Below are 13,089 nucleotides of genomic sequence, written 5' to 3'. Positions count from 1 at the left end.
ACAAGGCAATGCAGAACTTTCTAACCCAATGACAGTTGCCACGGGGTTTATTTTGCTTTTCTAACCCATCACCTTTACTCACTTCTGCTGCACTCTGGATACTTTTGTCCAGTGGGCTTCTAACTCACAGCACACATCTGCTTCTGTTAAAATTTCTGAACCCTCAGCTTGTTCCATACAACCCCACACTTACATTAGAAACCCTTCACCATCTCACCCACACAGTTTCTCACTTAGTTACTTACAACTATAGAAACATGATAGAAAAACAGGGTTTTTCTGCTTAATATCTGTGTGTTGTGTTTTTACATCAATCCAAGCTTCTTCCAAGGCTGCAGATCAAACCCTTCAGTGTCTGTGGGAGTTTCTGTTTTTCTGATTCCCACATTGTCCCTCCATCCCTTGTCCCCAGTCCCTCTCCAGCTCTCCTGGAGCCCCTTCAGGCCCTGGAAGGGCTCTGAGCTCTCCCTGGAGCGTCTCCTCTCCAGGTGAGCAGAGGGATCCATCTCCCTCATTGCCTTGGTGGCCTCCTCTGGGCTTTCTCCAAGAGCTCCATGTCCATGTCCTGCCCCAGAGCTGGACTCGCTGCTCCAGGTGGGCTCTCTCCAAAGTGGGCCTTGCTCAGACAGCAAACATCTGTGTTTTTAGCACACTTTCAAACTGTGGATGAAAAAATGCTGCCACATGACCCCTTGGTAGAATCCTTTGTCGTTCAAATCATTGACTCTGGTTTGGCTTGATGTAGTTTCTCTGTCTTCAAACTGAAGGCCAGGCAGGTAATTATGAAATGAGGCATTTTATTGAGCTCCCTATGGAATGTCAGGAGCCACATTACATACAACTAATTACAAGCCATAATTCTCCTCTTAATTATTAGTTTTTCCTTTCTATCTTTCCAATTTTTACCCATTTCAGCACTGCATGGGCCAAGGTCACCTTGGGCACAGGCAAAGCTGAGCCTGTTCAGGGCTGGCTTTAGCAAAGTTAATACCAGCTCTGGAGGGCCTGGAAACCACTTTGCTGGATTAAACAAACCTGCCTATTTCAGTCTGGCCCTGTCAGGATATAATTTAAAACTTGGAAACCAGAGAAGCAAAATGACCCCTTTTGTTTCTATTTCTTGTGCCGATCTCTATCCTCAAACAGTGGATTTAAATACTGGATACAGCTGAAAATGCATTTCTGTTGCCAAATGAATTAATGCTGCTGGTTTGAGTTCATTTACACTCTTTTCTTCATCTGTAGATATTTCTCTTTATTTCTATGATGTAATTTCTAGAATTTATTTAAAGTTGTATGTGCTGATCTAACTCATGCATCTCAATCCAGTAAAATCCTTTATTTTTATAGAGAGGGAACTGCAAAGACAGATGTGTTAGGACTCTCCATTCCATCAGTTTTCTGCTCTTCAAATGTTATAAGAAATGACTTGGAGTCTTCTTTCCCAGTCCCAGCAGGGAAAAGCTCACAGCCCAAAGGAAAGGGGGATCCAGCAATAATTAAGATTTTGCTCAGTGACAAATCCTTTGCATTCAAATTTCAGAATGGGCATCCCACCAAGGTGAAAAAATTTATCCAAATGTATCTTCTCCACAAGTATTTCAGAAATAGAAATGGGTAATTTTGTGGCTAGATGTCATTATTATTAGACAGTATTCCCAATACCACCCCCACATTCACAGGGGAAGCCCTTAGTCCCTAAACTGTCCTTCCTTTTCTCTTTCTTAATGAGAATCAATGTGATTTTAAAAGGAAAAAAAAAAAAGTAGTATGTATGAAACATGTACTAGTTCAAGTAGTTTTACTGCAGAACTTTTCTGACTCAGAAATAGGCTGCTGTCCCTTAATCTTCTAGTTAATCAAGTGCTGATTTATTATTTTTTAAAATCTGCTTTATCAGTGAAAATTCTTGCTTGACCTTTACTTAATGTTTCACTAATTTCCTTCAGAATATTGAGTTTTTCTAACATCAATTCAGACCAAAACCACTCAGCTCCAAGCAAGGAAGAAGCAAATTAAGGGAGGGAGGTGGTGCTTTTCTTTTTTATAATATTTGATGCAGATTTTGGATGCAAATCTTCTAGATAAGAGGGGAAAATTATGGAGATTCCTTCTTTAAATCATCCTGAAATTTGGCCTCTTAGGATATCAGGGAAAAGCTTGTGTGCACTGATGAAATCTTCTCTTATGCCACAAAAAAAAAAAATTACTTAAAAGGGAAACAGCAAACTGCACTTTTAGGAGAGAAGTAGAAAACTTGAGTCTGTGGAAAAAAGACAGTAGAGCCATAAAAAAATCTTCATTATGGTTTAAATAATGCCCCTCTCAGCAGGTCCACTTGGCTTCCACAGTCGATAATTTTAAAGGGATCAATGTGGGAATAAGTCGTGGCACCAGCATAGAAATTATTTTTGTGGTTCTTAAGAAAGACTTAGAAGAAGTGGCTCTCAAACATTCTGAGCAGGAGGCTCTGAACCCCTACAAGGTGCTTTTTTGATTATTCTCTGTGGAAAATATAAATATTCATTCCCATTTCACCCTGCAACTCAGTTTGGAAAATATTGATTGCAAGGCAAGGGTATCACAGTGTTTCACGGGATTTAAAATGAACTTTTAAGGGCTTGTGGCAAAAATGTGCAAAATCTTTATAGGGATGATTCCACAGCCACTGCAAGAAAACTCCCCCCCAAAAAAGCTGTATCAAACAAAAAATCTGAATTAATTTCACAGGAGTATGGATTTAAAAAGAGGAGGAAAAACCAAAACACAAACCTTAAATGGCCTTTCTGAAAGAGGCTCATTTTTCTTTACCATTAGAAATTTATAATTTCAAGTGTTTCTGTTTGTAGTCACCCTAACACCTGTGCAGTGGGTAATTTTTGCTGTATTTGTGCTTATGAATTCCAGTCAGACTAAGAAAAAATATAGTCTCATCTCCTCGCAGATGGAAAAGAAGGAAATGAGCCATTTGTTTGAAAGAAAAATCGATGGTGAAGCAAGATTCTGAACCTGGGTCTTGTGCAAAGCAATGCAGCATCCATAACTGGGGCCATTATTGTGCTCCATGAGAAGTTTCAGCTTTAGGAATTCTCTGAGAGATGATTTTGTCTTGTAACAGCCTGTTCTATTCTGCAGCTGCTTTTTTAACTTTGCAACTTTACCAACATCCATTGACTGTCAAATAAGTACCACTGTGAACTCATGAATAAACATAGTTGTCATTTCCATATTAAGAGGGCCTTCAGCTGAAAAGAATCCATTTGTGCCACTGCAATATCTTAATTATTTACTGTGTTATATTGTAATTAATTGTGGTTTACTCTCTCAAAACTCCACATTCTGTAGCTCTCACGGGTTTTGGAAGCAATGCACTAGTATTGAAGTCATAATCAACACTGCTTCTAAATATTCATGCCAATAAATGACTCCCATGTGTTTGCTGAGTGCCAAGGATAGTCTGAAGCATTTATTTAGCATTCTAGTGGGATCTGGTTTCTGCAGAGTTCACAGAGATGCAGAATTTCAATGCTGTTGCTGAGAAAGCACGTTTGGATTCTCACGAGCAGGACACTTTGGATAAAGCAATGGTATCCCACTCCCAGCCTGGGCTCAATAAAGCCTGAGAGCACTGGAGAGTTCTCAGCTATTTCTCATTTGAACAATTCTGTTTAGTCTATGACAGCCTCCCAATAATTTTGCTTTTTAATAAACATCTCTAATTTTTCAAACAATTTGAAAATCACTGCATTCCAAGGACTGGGATGCTGTGTCTGTCACAGAGGTTCCACTGGGGTTCTGCTGCAACAATCACAAATTCAGAAACATTTCTCAATAAATCAATTAAGCACTAGAACCCTAAAACAATTCTAGCTGCAATTGGCTGACACAAATCTCCAGAAAAGCATCTCGAGTGTACGGGGGAACAGCTGATTTATGGAGCTACTGTTGGAATTTCAAACAAGGAAATGCTGTCGCGCAATCCAGTGAGTTTGTTTAATGAAATGTAAGTTAAATGTAAACAGTTTTAATATATATGTGAGCAGAGTCTTTTGGATCAAGAGTAGCCAGCCTATTGCAAACTGTGCTTTCTCCTTGGAAAGTTTCCAGAGCCTGTGTAGGTGCACTGCCCCTTCCTGCAAGTCTTTTAGGCCTCCACTGATCCAGATCCCCTCTCACAGCTTGCCCAAAAAATTATTGGGTTGTCACGCTGTGACAAAAAATAACTCGCAGAAGCAGGCTAGATGTAAATTAAAGAAAAAGAACTTCAAAAGGTAAACTTTATTTTCTGACTCCACTGTATATATGATAGTAAAAATGACAGGGGATTGGAGGGTGAAACTGCCACCTCTCCAACCACACTGGTTGAACTAACAGTCTATCAATTCTCTCCACCCACAAAGAAGAATATAAAATAATAATTATTTACATGAACAGTGTGAGAGAAAACTCAGTTGAAATATGTAAATATCAGAAGGCATAGGAACTTTCAGAAGAACTTTAAAACTCTCAAAAGGACAGGGTGCCATTGGGTTTATCTTTGGGTGCTTGAGATGAAGAAGATCTGGGGTTTTATAACCAGGGGAAAGGCAGTATGAAGATTGCACACAGTCATGATGGTGCTTGAAAATGCAATCCAGATGTCCTGATCCATGCTGGAGTGCAACTGGGATTTCTGTGGGCTCTGTTGCTGGTGTTTTGTTTAGAAAGTTCTCTTAAATACTTGTATATGCATAAATACTTTGTCTGTTGTTGTCACAGAGATACTTGGTAATAGTGTTGACCATAGTTTTATTGATATTTCACATTTTTTGCACTTGACAATCCTTATGTGTCCCTTTCAGCTCAGGATATTCTATGACCTTAATTCTGCAACACCACTTCTTCTTTCTTTTAAGATGAAACTTAATTATGCCTTATGAAAAGCTTGAAATACATCTTAAAAAATTGAAATACATCTCATCTATTGGGAAGGAATTATTCCCTTCTCTGGGTACAGGGTGCCCAGAGCAGTTGTAGCTGCCCCTGGATCCCTGGAAGTGCCCAAGGCCAGGCTGGATATTAGGGCTTGGAGCAGCCTGGGACAGTGGGAGGTGTCCCTGCCCATGGAAACTAAATAGTTCTTAAGAGCCCTTCCAAGCCAAACCTTCCTTTGATTCCATCATGTGTCCATTTCCCTGGCAGAGATGAGTGCAGGATGATGGGCTCTGGGTTTGGACTCAGCCAACTCTGTTTTGTTTTCGCAGAACCACCCAGCAGTGCTGCAGTTTGTAATTCAAGCTGAAAATAAACATCTGGTCATCTATCTGGAGAGGAATGAGTAAGTACTCTGCTGCATGGGCACTTTGTACTCTTGGAGGAAGGTTATAATTTTAAAATTGATGTTTTAAAATTAACCTGGGGCCAGTTTTGCTACTGGTCCCCTATAAAGAGTCCCCTAGCAAGAGAGTTTTGTTCCAGTTTGGATTATGGGTATTTGTGCATTGCTGATAGAGCAAGAATCTCTATGGTTGTGTGCATTTATGTGGGGTTGAAAATGGACATGCTGCCTCTCAGGGTTTTTCTGTGTATTTCTTTTGGATTTGTCCTCTTTTCCTGTGGTAAGGCCTTTTATTTATAGTAATCTGGAATACCCTACAGTCTCTGGAATTTTTGGGGAGGACTCATCCCTCCTAGTGCTGTCTGTACCCATGATCTGCTCCATGCAGTGTCCATCAGAGGTGATGAGTCAAGACTTGGGGATTAACCCCTGCAGGAATGTTAAATGGAGCTCTCTGGGTTTGCTGGCAAGGGGCTGATGATGGGATGGTTGTGCTCTTCCTACAGCTCAGGACCAGCACTGGGCTTGAGCCTGTCTTTGGGTGCATTTTTCCACGTGCTCTTGGCAAATCCTGCTCATGTCCGTGAGATTTCAGAGAGGGATCGGGGACTGCTGTAGATGCGGTCCCATGGGCAGAGTTGTTAAAAACAAAAACCATACAGGAGTGAAAGAACTGCTGTGGAAGTCCATGACAAACATAAAAACTCATCAGAGTCTTTGACTACCCCACAAGTGTTCAGTTTTCCTCTGAGAGAATCTCAAGGATATATGGTGGGAATCCAGATCAGGAAAACTGTGTGCTGTTTGTCAAAAGCAAACCAAAGATCACTCTCAACGCAGGGAAAACTTTTTGTAACAGTTCCCAAGGATCTGTGAGTTCTGTAGGTTCCCCTGCTGGGGAATCAAAGCCACAGAGGTATTTTTGTCAGTTTAATAGAGAGAGCGTGGACGTGAGCGATGCAGTTGGATGTGTTAGGTGGAAGGAATGTGCCTGTGAAAGAAAACGTCCAGGGAGCCCATCCTGCCTCGGGCTGGGGATGGACAACATCAATGGAAAACCACGGGGCACCTCTGTAGTCCTCTGGAGTAGAACAGTGCAAGATGCTTTGTGTTCCCAGTCATTTGGATGAACCCCAACATTACCCAGCTGTGATGAATTCCAGTTCACTTTATTATTCGACATCAAGCCCAAATCTTGAGCTTCCTTTATATTCTTTTTAATGCCCCTTAAGTGTTGAAAACCTGTCCTTGAAGGGGGTGTAGATCCCCCATGCACAGGTTGCTGTATTCCAGTAACTAGAGGATAATTTAATTCCTTTAGTAAACAGGGATTTCACTTTATATTCTCTTAATCTTTGTCGAAGGGTGTGCCTTCCTGCAGGAATGGGAAGTATGCAGCAATTGAGGAAACTATTTACATTCCATGTCAGCGATTAAAAGAACATAAAAAACCATAAAACTGCTAATACAGGCTTTGCTGAACATACCAAACTCTCTTGTACCTGTAATAAAGTCAGATTTAGAAGATTGTAAGATGCAATCTCCACCTCTTTTAGAAGCAAGACAGGAAAGTGTAATAAATTACCTCTACAGACTGCATGGATTTGGAGATGTTGAAATCTGCTCCTGAAGAAATACATTTATCTATGATTATTTTTCAGCTGGGGTAAACTGGGATTGTTTTTTTTAGTTTGGTGGGGTGTCCAGCTGAAGGTTTGCGTTCTGGAAGAGCTGTGTGTGGTGTTGACAACAGGAGATTCCTCATCCCAGCAGGAGCTTCGAGGCAGTGTTGTGGAATGGGACAATCAGCCTGGCCTGGGTTGGCATTTGTAGCACATGAGGCACTTCACAGGAAAAAATTGGTCACGGCCTTGCAAAAACATTTTTCTCTTTTCTTCAGAATTTCTGAAACATTTGATTTTCCTAAGAGATTATGGTCTGAGTGTTGCAAGTCCATAATCTTGGAGAAGTTTTCTCAGCATGTGCATGTGTAGGTCAGTTTCTGTTTCTGTAAATCACACCAGGCACTGGTCTGCAGGACTGGGCTGTGCTTCCCAGGGAAAACAATGCCAAGCTCTTTGTGCTTGTCTGTGGAAATTGTGGTTGTGTTTCTTCTGCCTGTAGTGCTGGTGTTGGGTTTGTTGTCACTGGCACAGGAGGTGACAGGGCAGGAGCATCCTGCTGCTTCCAGGGACTCTGCAGGGATGTGGAGAAGGAAATAATGCCCAGGAGAGAAATGAGAGCCTGAATTTCTGCAGAGCAAACATCTATGTCAGCAGGGCAGGCTGGACCTGTGGGTTCTGGACTCCAGAGGTGGGAAAAGCTCATCAAAAACCTGGGGAGGGGAGCAGGGTTCCCATCCCTGTGTCCTGGGAATCTCCAAGGATGCAGAGGAGCCCCTGCTCCCTCTTTCTGATATTGGTGTGGAACATGAAGTTCAAATGCAAGCACTGAGCCATTACTCACCTGCTGCAGGTAGGAGTGGAGAAAGAAACACAAACATCTTGTCTGGAGTAAAAAGTGGCAGCACACGAAGCTCTGAGATGTGTGCTGTTATCTTTCTGTGGTTTCCTGTAAAGCATTGGAGAATGGTGGGGGTGGAGGTGCATGGGACCTCTAAATTACATAATTTCTTCATTGGGTCATGCAAAAAAACCCTGGATGTGATTTTCCATGATTAGGAGGAACAGCTGCTTTGAGTAGCCTTGACATTAAACTCCATTTATTGAAAACCTTAGAGATTTTCCAAACCTTGAGTTACGTTTCAAAACACGATTCAGATACATTAGACAACCCCAAGTGGGGAGCAATGTGTGAAACCATCTGTTATCTGTGGAAATACTGAATGTCAGTTTGGTGTTTTCTGATATTCAGACCCATCAAAATGTGTTCATATCTACTGGGCGTGATGTTCTGAGTGATTTCTGGAAGAGTTGCTGGTACCTGACTTGGCAGCCTAGGGTTTGAAATCTAGATGGCTTGCAGCTGTTGAGATTACTTTTGTGGATATTCATTAAATACTTTGGTGATTAATTTCCAGGCACTGCCCATTTGTAATTGCAACCCCAGAATTATTTGTGCTGGATTCAATTTGTCACAGGCAGAAAACCTGCGAGCGAGCTCACGTTGCAAGTACATTCCTTACCATGATTTAGCTGCAAAAGATGATTGCACTCTTGAGAACCTTCAGCTCTGTAGTACCTTAAATGTTTTAGAACACTTGTCATATGGAGAGATTTCCAGAATCAGCAAAGCATCCATCAGCTGCAAAATAAACCACTTTTTGGAGCAGCTGGCTGGGCTGGGGTGCATTACATGTGTAATACTGATGCTCTGCTGGTGTGCAAGGGACAGTAATGTATGCACTCAGAAATCCCTTGGAAGTTGATTGCAGCATGTGGGTCTTAGAGGGAAGCAGTTCATGGCTGTGGCAGTGAAACAGAGCCCCTGTAAGATTAAATCTGAGCTGGAGAGTGGAACAGTCTGTGGCTACTGGCTGTTTGTCTGTGACTGGAAACATTTTGCTCTCTGTCAGGGTTAGGTCTGTACACAGCAAAGCTCTTCAGTTGTTCTTTTAACTTTAAACATGTGAGTGACCCAGGTAAAGTCAGTGGAATCACTGATTTTCAAAATTAATTTCATGCTTACATGATCTGCTGACAAAGGTCATATTTATGAATGTCAGAGCAATGTAACTCTGAACAGATGCTGGGGAGCTTTCCCAGTGCTGACTCCTGTGGTACCTGAGGCTGGGGATACCACAGAAGGATAAAAAGCTGAGATAAGTTGAGGGCATATGAGGGAGAGTGTGGAGGGAGGATGGCTTTGTCCCTGAGGACATCAAGAACATCCCAGGTGGGTCCTGGACAGTTTCTTTCTGCCAGGATTTCATTGTCCAGCTTGGCAGAGGGAGCAGTGAGGGTAACATCAGTGCGGTTGTGGCTGGTAGGCCACTGGCAGTGTCCTTTGGAACGTGGAAATGGAAAGAAAAAGCTGGAATATTTTAGAGGAGCTGAGTTCACTCTTCATTTCCCCATCATTTTATGCTCCTTTTTGTCAGGTTTATAGCCCAACCTTAACAAAGCAATATAAAAAAGGCAATATATGAAGTTGCATTGCCGCCTTTTATTCCCTCTGTAAAAATTCTTCCATTTTATCGGAGACAAAATCCAACTCAGGCCACGGTATAAGACTCCCTCTTATCCTATAAATCCCTTAGGATCCCAGAGAACTCCAGAGGTTTAGGGCATCTCTGATTGTCTCCTTTGCACATTTTCCACTTCTTCATGGAGACCCAGTACCTACCCAGGATGGGCTGGGATGTAATGGCCCAGTGTTGGAGCTCACTCTGAAAGGATTGAGAAGGCTCCAGCAGAATTCCCTGGAAATCAGGCACTAGCCACCTTCATGCACAGTGCTGGTATGACCAGCTCCAGTGAGGCTTCAAAGTTCAGCAATATTTTGTTTTCTCTTTTTGGTTAAAAGAAAAGAAGACGTTCTCTCCACTTTTCTGCCCAACCTCCCTGAATGGGAGCCCTGATTGGTGTGCAAGTGACATTGGAGCTGGATTAACATAGCAGGGAAACAACCCATTCCCAGTGCCAAAGGAAATAGCTGACAGGATTTGTTAATGAACTGACATGCTTCTATAGAATCAATGGCTTGAAATACAGAGAGAGAAACAAATCTAAACAAACAAACCCCAAACAGAGAGCTGGGACCTGTCAGAATATACTTGCTATTATAATTCTGTGCTGTGTCTTAGCCAAAAAACTGTGACCTCAGCCTGGTTTATCTGCAAGTGCTGGAGCTGGCAGCTGTACTGCAGCATTCAGCCTCAGCTGACAGTGGGGATTTTACTATAATTGAAGTGAAAAGTTTCACTTGACTGGAAGGAGCAGTTTTTCCCTTTCTGCAATGGCACAAGTCACCACCAAAATATGGCAATTCAGCTACCAGAGCTACAGTAAATTGGGATCAGTCTGTGGCTCTAAGGGTACAGTATTTCCCACAGGTTTGTGGTGTAAAAGTGCAATATTTATCATGGGTATGAGAAACAAAGGTTTGTTCCATGGTTTTTAGCAAAGGCAGTTCAGGTTGTGTGGTCAGGGCTGCCTCTGGTTGTGTCATTTTGGAGTGAAAGGGTCCAGTCCCATCAAGAGAGAAACTGCTGCTTTCTTGGTCGGTTTTTTATCTTCATAGAATCACAGATTCATAGAAAGTCTTGGGTTGAAAGGTACCTTAGAGATCACCTAATTCCAACCCCCACAAACATGAGGAGTTCCCCATATGGAATTCCAACTCCTCACATGAATACTCCAAAACAAAGGAACAGATATTATATATGAAGAAGATATTTATATGCTGATATAACACGCTGGAAGGGGAGAGGATCAAAAGACTCAGAAATACAAATTCTGAGGCATTTTTCTGGCTGCCATAAAGTCTGTCAAGGTCAATATTCTCTTCCAATGCCTGCAATACAGCAGGATAATGGGGCTGTGCCAAATTCCCTGGAGAGAAGAGAGGGCTTGTCCTACTCACATCCCAAACCCTGGTTTTGGGGGCACACTTGGGGTCAGGGTAGTCAGTGCTGCCCTGTCCCCACCCTGCAGCCTGGGCACGAGGGAAGGACTGAGGGATCAAACCCTTTTCTCTGGGAAAACTGAGATGTGGGAAGGTTCACACACAGCTGTGTGTGTTCTGCAGAGCTACAGACCTCGTTCACACAGCAAACAAAATCAGTCTGATGGGTGGGACAGGTGCAGGTTTCTCTGCACTACTCTTTTCCTGAGTGTCATCAGCTGGAATCTTTGAGCCAAGTGAACCCAAGGGTTTTACTTTTTCCCCTCTGTCAGTCGGAGCAATCCTAAGCTGTCCCTTCCAGTTAAATATATAACAATAAGAGGCAATTGTTAACAAATTTAATACAGAATTAGCCAGCTTTAGGTTCCACTCTCAGAGTACAGCGCAGCAGCAGACTCCAGTATTTTCTGAGCTGTGTTTTAACCTCCCCTTGGTGTGCAGAATGTGAGGTTTTCAGCACTTCCCTTGGTCGTGGCCCAGCAGAGAGGTCGGGAGGAGGGCTGGCTGTGGGGAGAGAGCAGGAATGTTGTTCCCTCCCTGTGCTCAGCCCCAGCGCCGTGACAACCCGCACACAGCACGGTGCAATCCTCTAGGAGAGAAAACTCATAACAGGGGGGGAGACAGGAGATAAAAACCTTCTGGAAAGCTCGTAATCTCCTGCTGATAGTGCAGCCCACGTGGCGAGGAGCTGCGTGTCCCAGGTCCTTGTGCAGGAAAAGGTCCAGCTGGAGCCAGGCTTGGCTCACAAACCTCCCGAGGCTTCCTCACGTGGCTTTTCTATCTGCTCCTGGGGCAGGTTTCAGAATCCTTCTGCTTGTTGGGTTGTTTTTTTTTTTAAATTTGTTCCTGACAAGAGTGAGCAGTGAGGGATAAATGTTGAGCTCAGCTCTGCAGCCTCAGTGCCCCGGCACGGCCCGGGGTGTTGGAGCTCCTCATAACTCCTGTAAAGAGACCAGGCCAGACCCAAGATGAGTCTCCTGACTTTCAGAAACGCTTGTGGCTATTGTTTTCTGCCTTCAGAAACACAAGGCGGGCTTAAATAAGTTTTAAAGTCACAGCTGAGGGTGTAAGGCCCTGGCACAGGTGCCCAGAGCAGCTGTGGCTGCCCCTGGATCCCTGGCAGTGCCCAAGGCCAGGTTGGACATTGGGGCTTGGAGCCACCTGGGACAGTGGGAGGTGTCCCTGCCATGGCAGGAGGGAATGAGGTGATCTTTAAGATCCCTTCCAACCCAAACCATTCCATGATTTTATGATTCGTGGAATTTTCCCTTCCCTGGGTTTGCCCTCTGGGATTTCAACTCGGGTCGGATGTAGCAGAAGGGAGATAATAGGAACAGGAAGAGGAAGACCAGTGTGTTTCCATGTCAGAACAAACTGGGAAGAGATATCACAACAGAAAAAAATTTCAAAAACCAAGATGCAAGGTTTAAGATCCTTTTTATCATGCCTTTACTTCTAATACTTGATATTCATATCCTCGAGATCTTTCTGCTTTGTCACAATTTTTTTAAAAAAACCAACAAACCAACCAAGACCAAAGCCTTGATAATATTGTCACAGTCATGCTTAAATCCTAAGGTTTTGCAGCTTTGCCATGGTGTGGCCATGGAGTTTAGATAAAAGCCTTCCCCTCACATCTGCCCCACATGATTTGTGTTTTGAGGTCCTGGGATATGGTTCTTCGAAGGCTACATCCCTTAGAAGAACAAATTTGTATCACAAACTGAGTGTAGGGAATTTTTAAGGGGCTAAGGATACACTGGTCATGCTGTTCTTATGAAGAGTTCAAACCTCAGTTTTCTTTAAAGATCTCGGTTAGGAACTGAGTGTAGCAACTTCCACCTAAATATTCATCTAGCCTGTCTCTCTTTTATATTATTTTTATTTCTTCCTTCTTTCATTTTTTCTTCTTTATTTTCTCTTTTTTTCCTCCCTTTTCCAAGCTCCCTTAGGAGGGATTTCCAGGTGTGTATGAATTTCCATAGGCACACTAGGGCAGCCTTCAGCATTTCAAGCATTTCTTTCCTGCCAGGGCTGCAGGGAAGGTGGCCAATGTGCACAGAACCCTCTCTAAAAACCTTGGGGTCCTCCTCTGCCACAAAATCCATGGAAAGAGGAGGGAAAGCAGGGGAAGGGAGTGAATGTGTGTCCACAGCAGAGTGTGATTCCTGGATGTTTCTCTGGGC

The 13,089-nt window shown here is 43.1% G+C and overlaps 1 protein-coding gene across 1 annotated transcript in view; it reads left to right on the top strand.

Annotated features, from left to right (window-relative positions):
- ADAM12 (ADAM metallopeptidase domain 12) overlaps positions 1-13,089 on the top strand; it is a 178,398-nt gene that overhangs the window by 43,789 nt on the left and 121,520 nt on the right. Inside the window, exon 3 of the mRNA XM_002190169.6 lies at positions 5,244-5,317. Coding sequence (XP_002190205.5) covers positions 5,244-5,317 — 74 coding nt within the window. The remainder of the gene's footprint in view (positions 1-5,243; positions 5,318-13,089) is intronic.

Source organism: Taeniopygia guttata, chromosome 6 (genome assembly GCF_048771995.1).
Source record: "Taeniopygia guttata chromosome 6, bTaeGut7.mat, whole genome shotgun sequence".
Classification (NCBI taxonomy): domain Eukaryota; kingdom Metazoa; phylum Chordata; class Aves; order Passeriformes; family Estrildidae; genus Taeniopygia; species Taeniopygia guttata.
The sequence above is the reverse complement of the archived record's forward strand: the minus strand, read 5'-3'. Positions and strand labels throughout refer to the sequence as shown.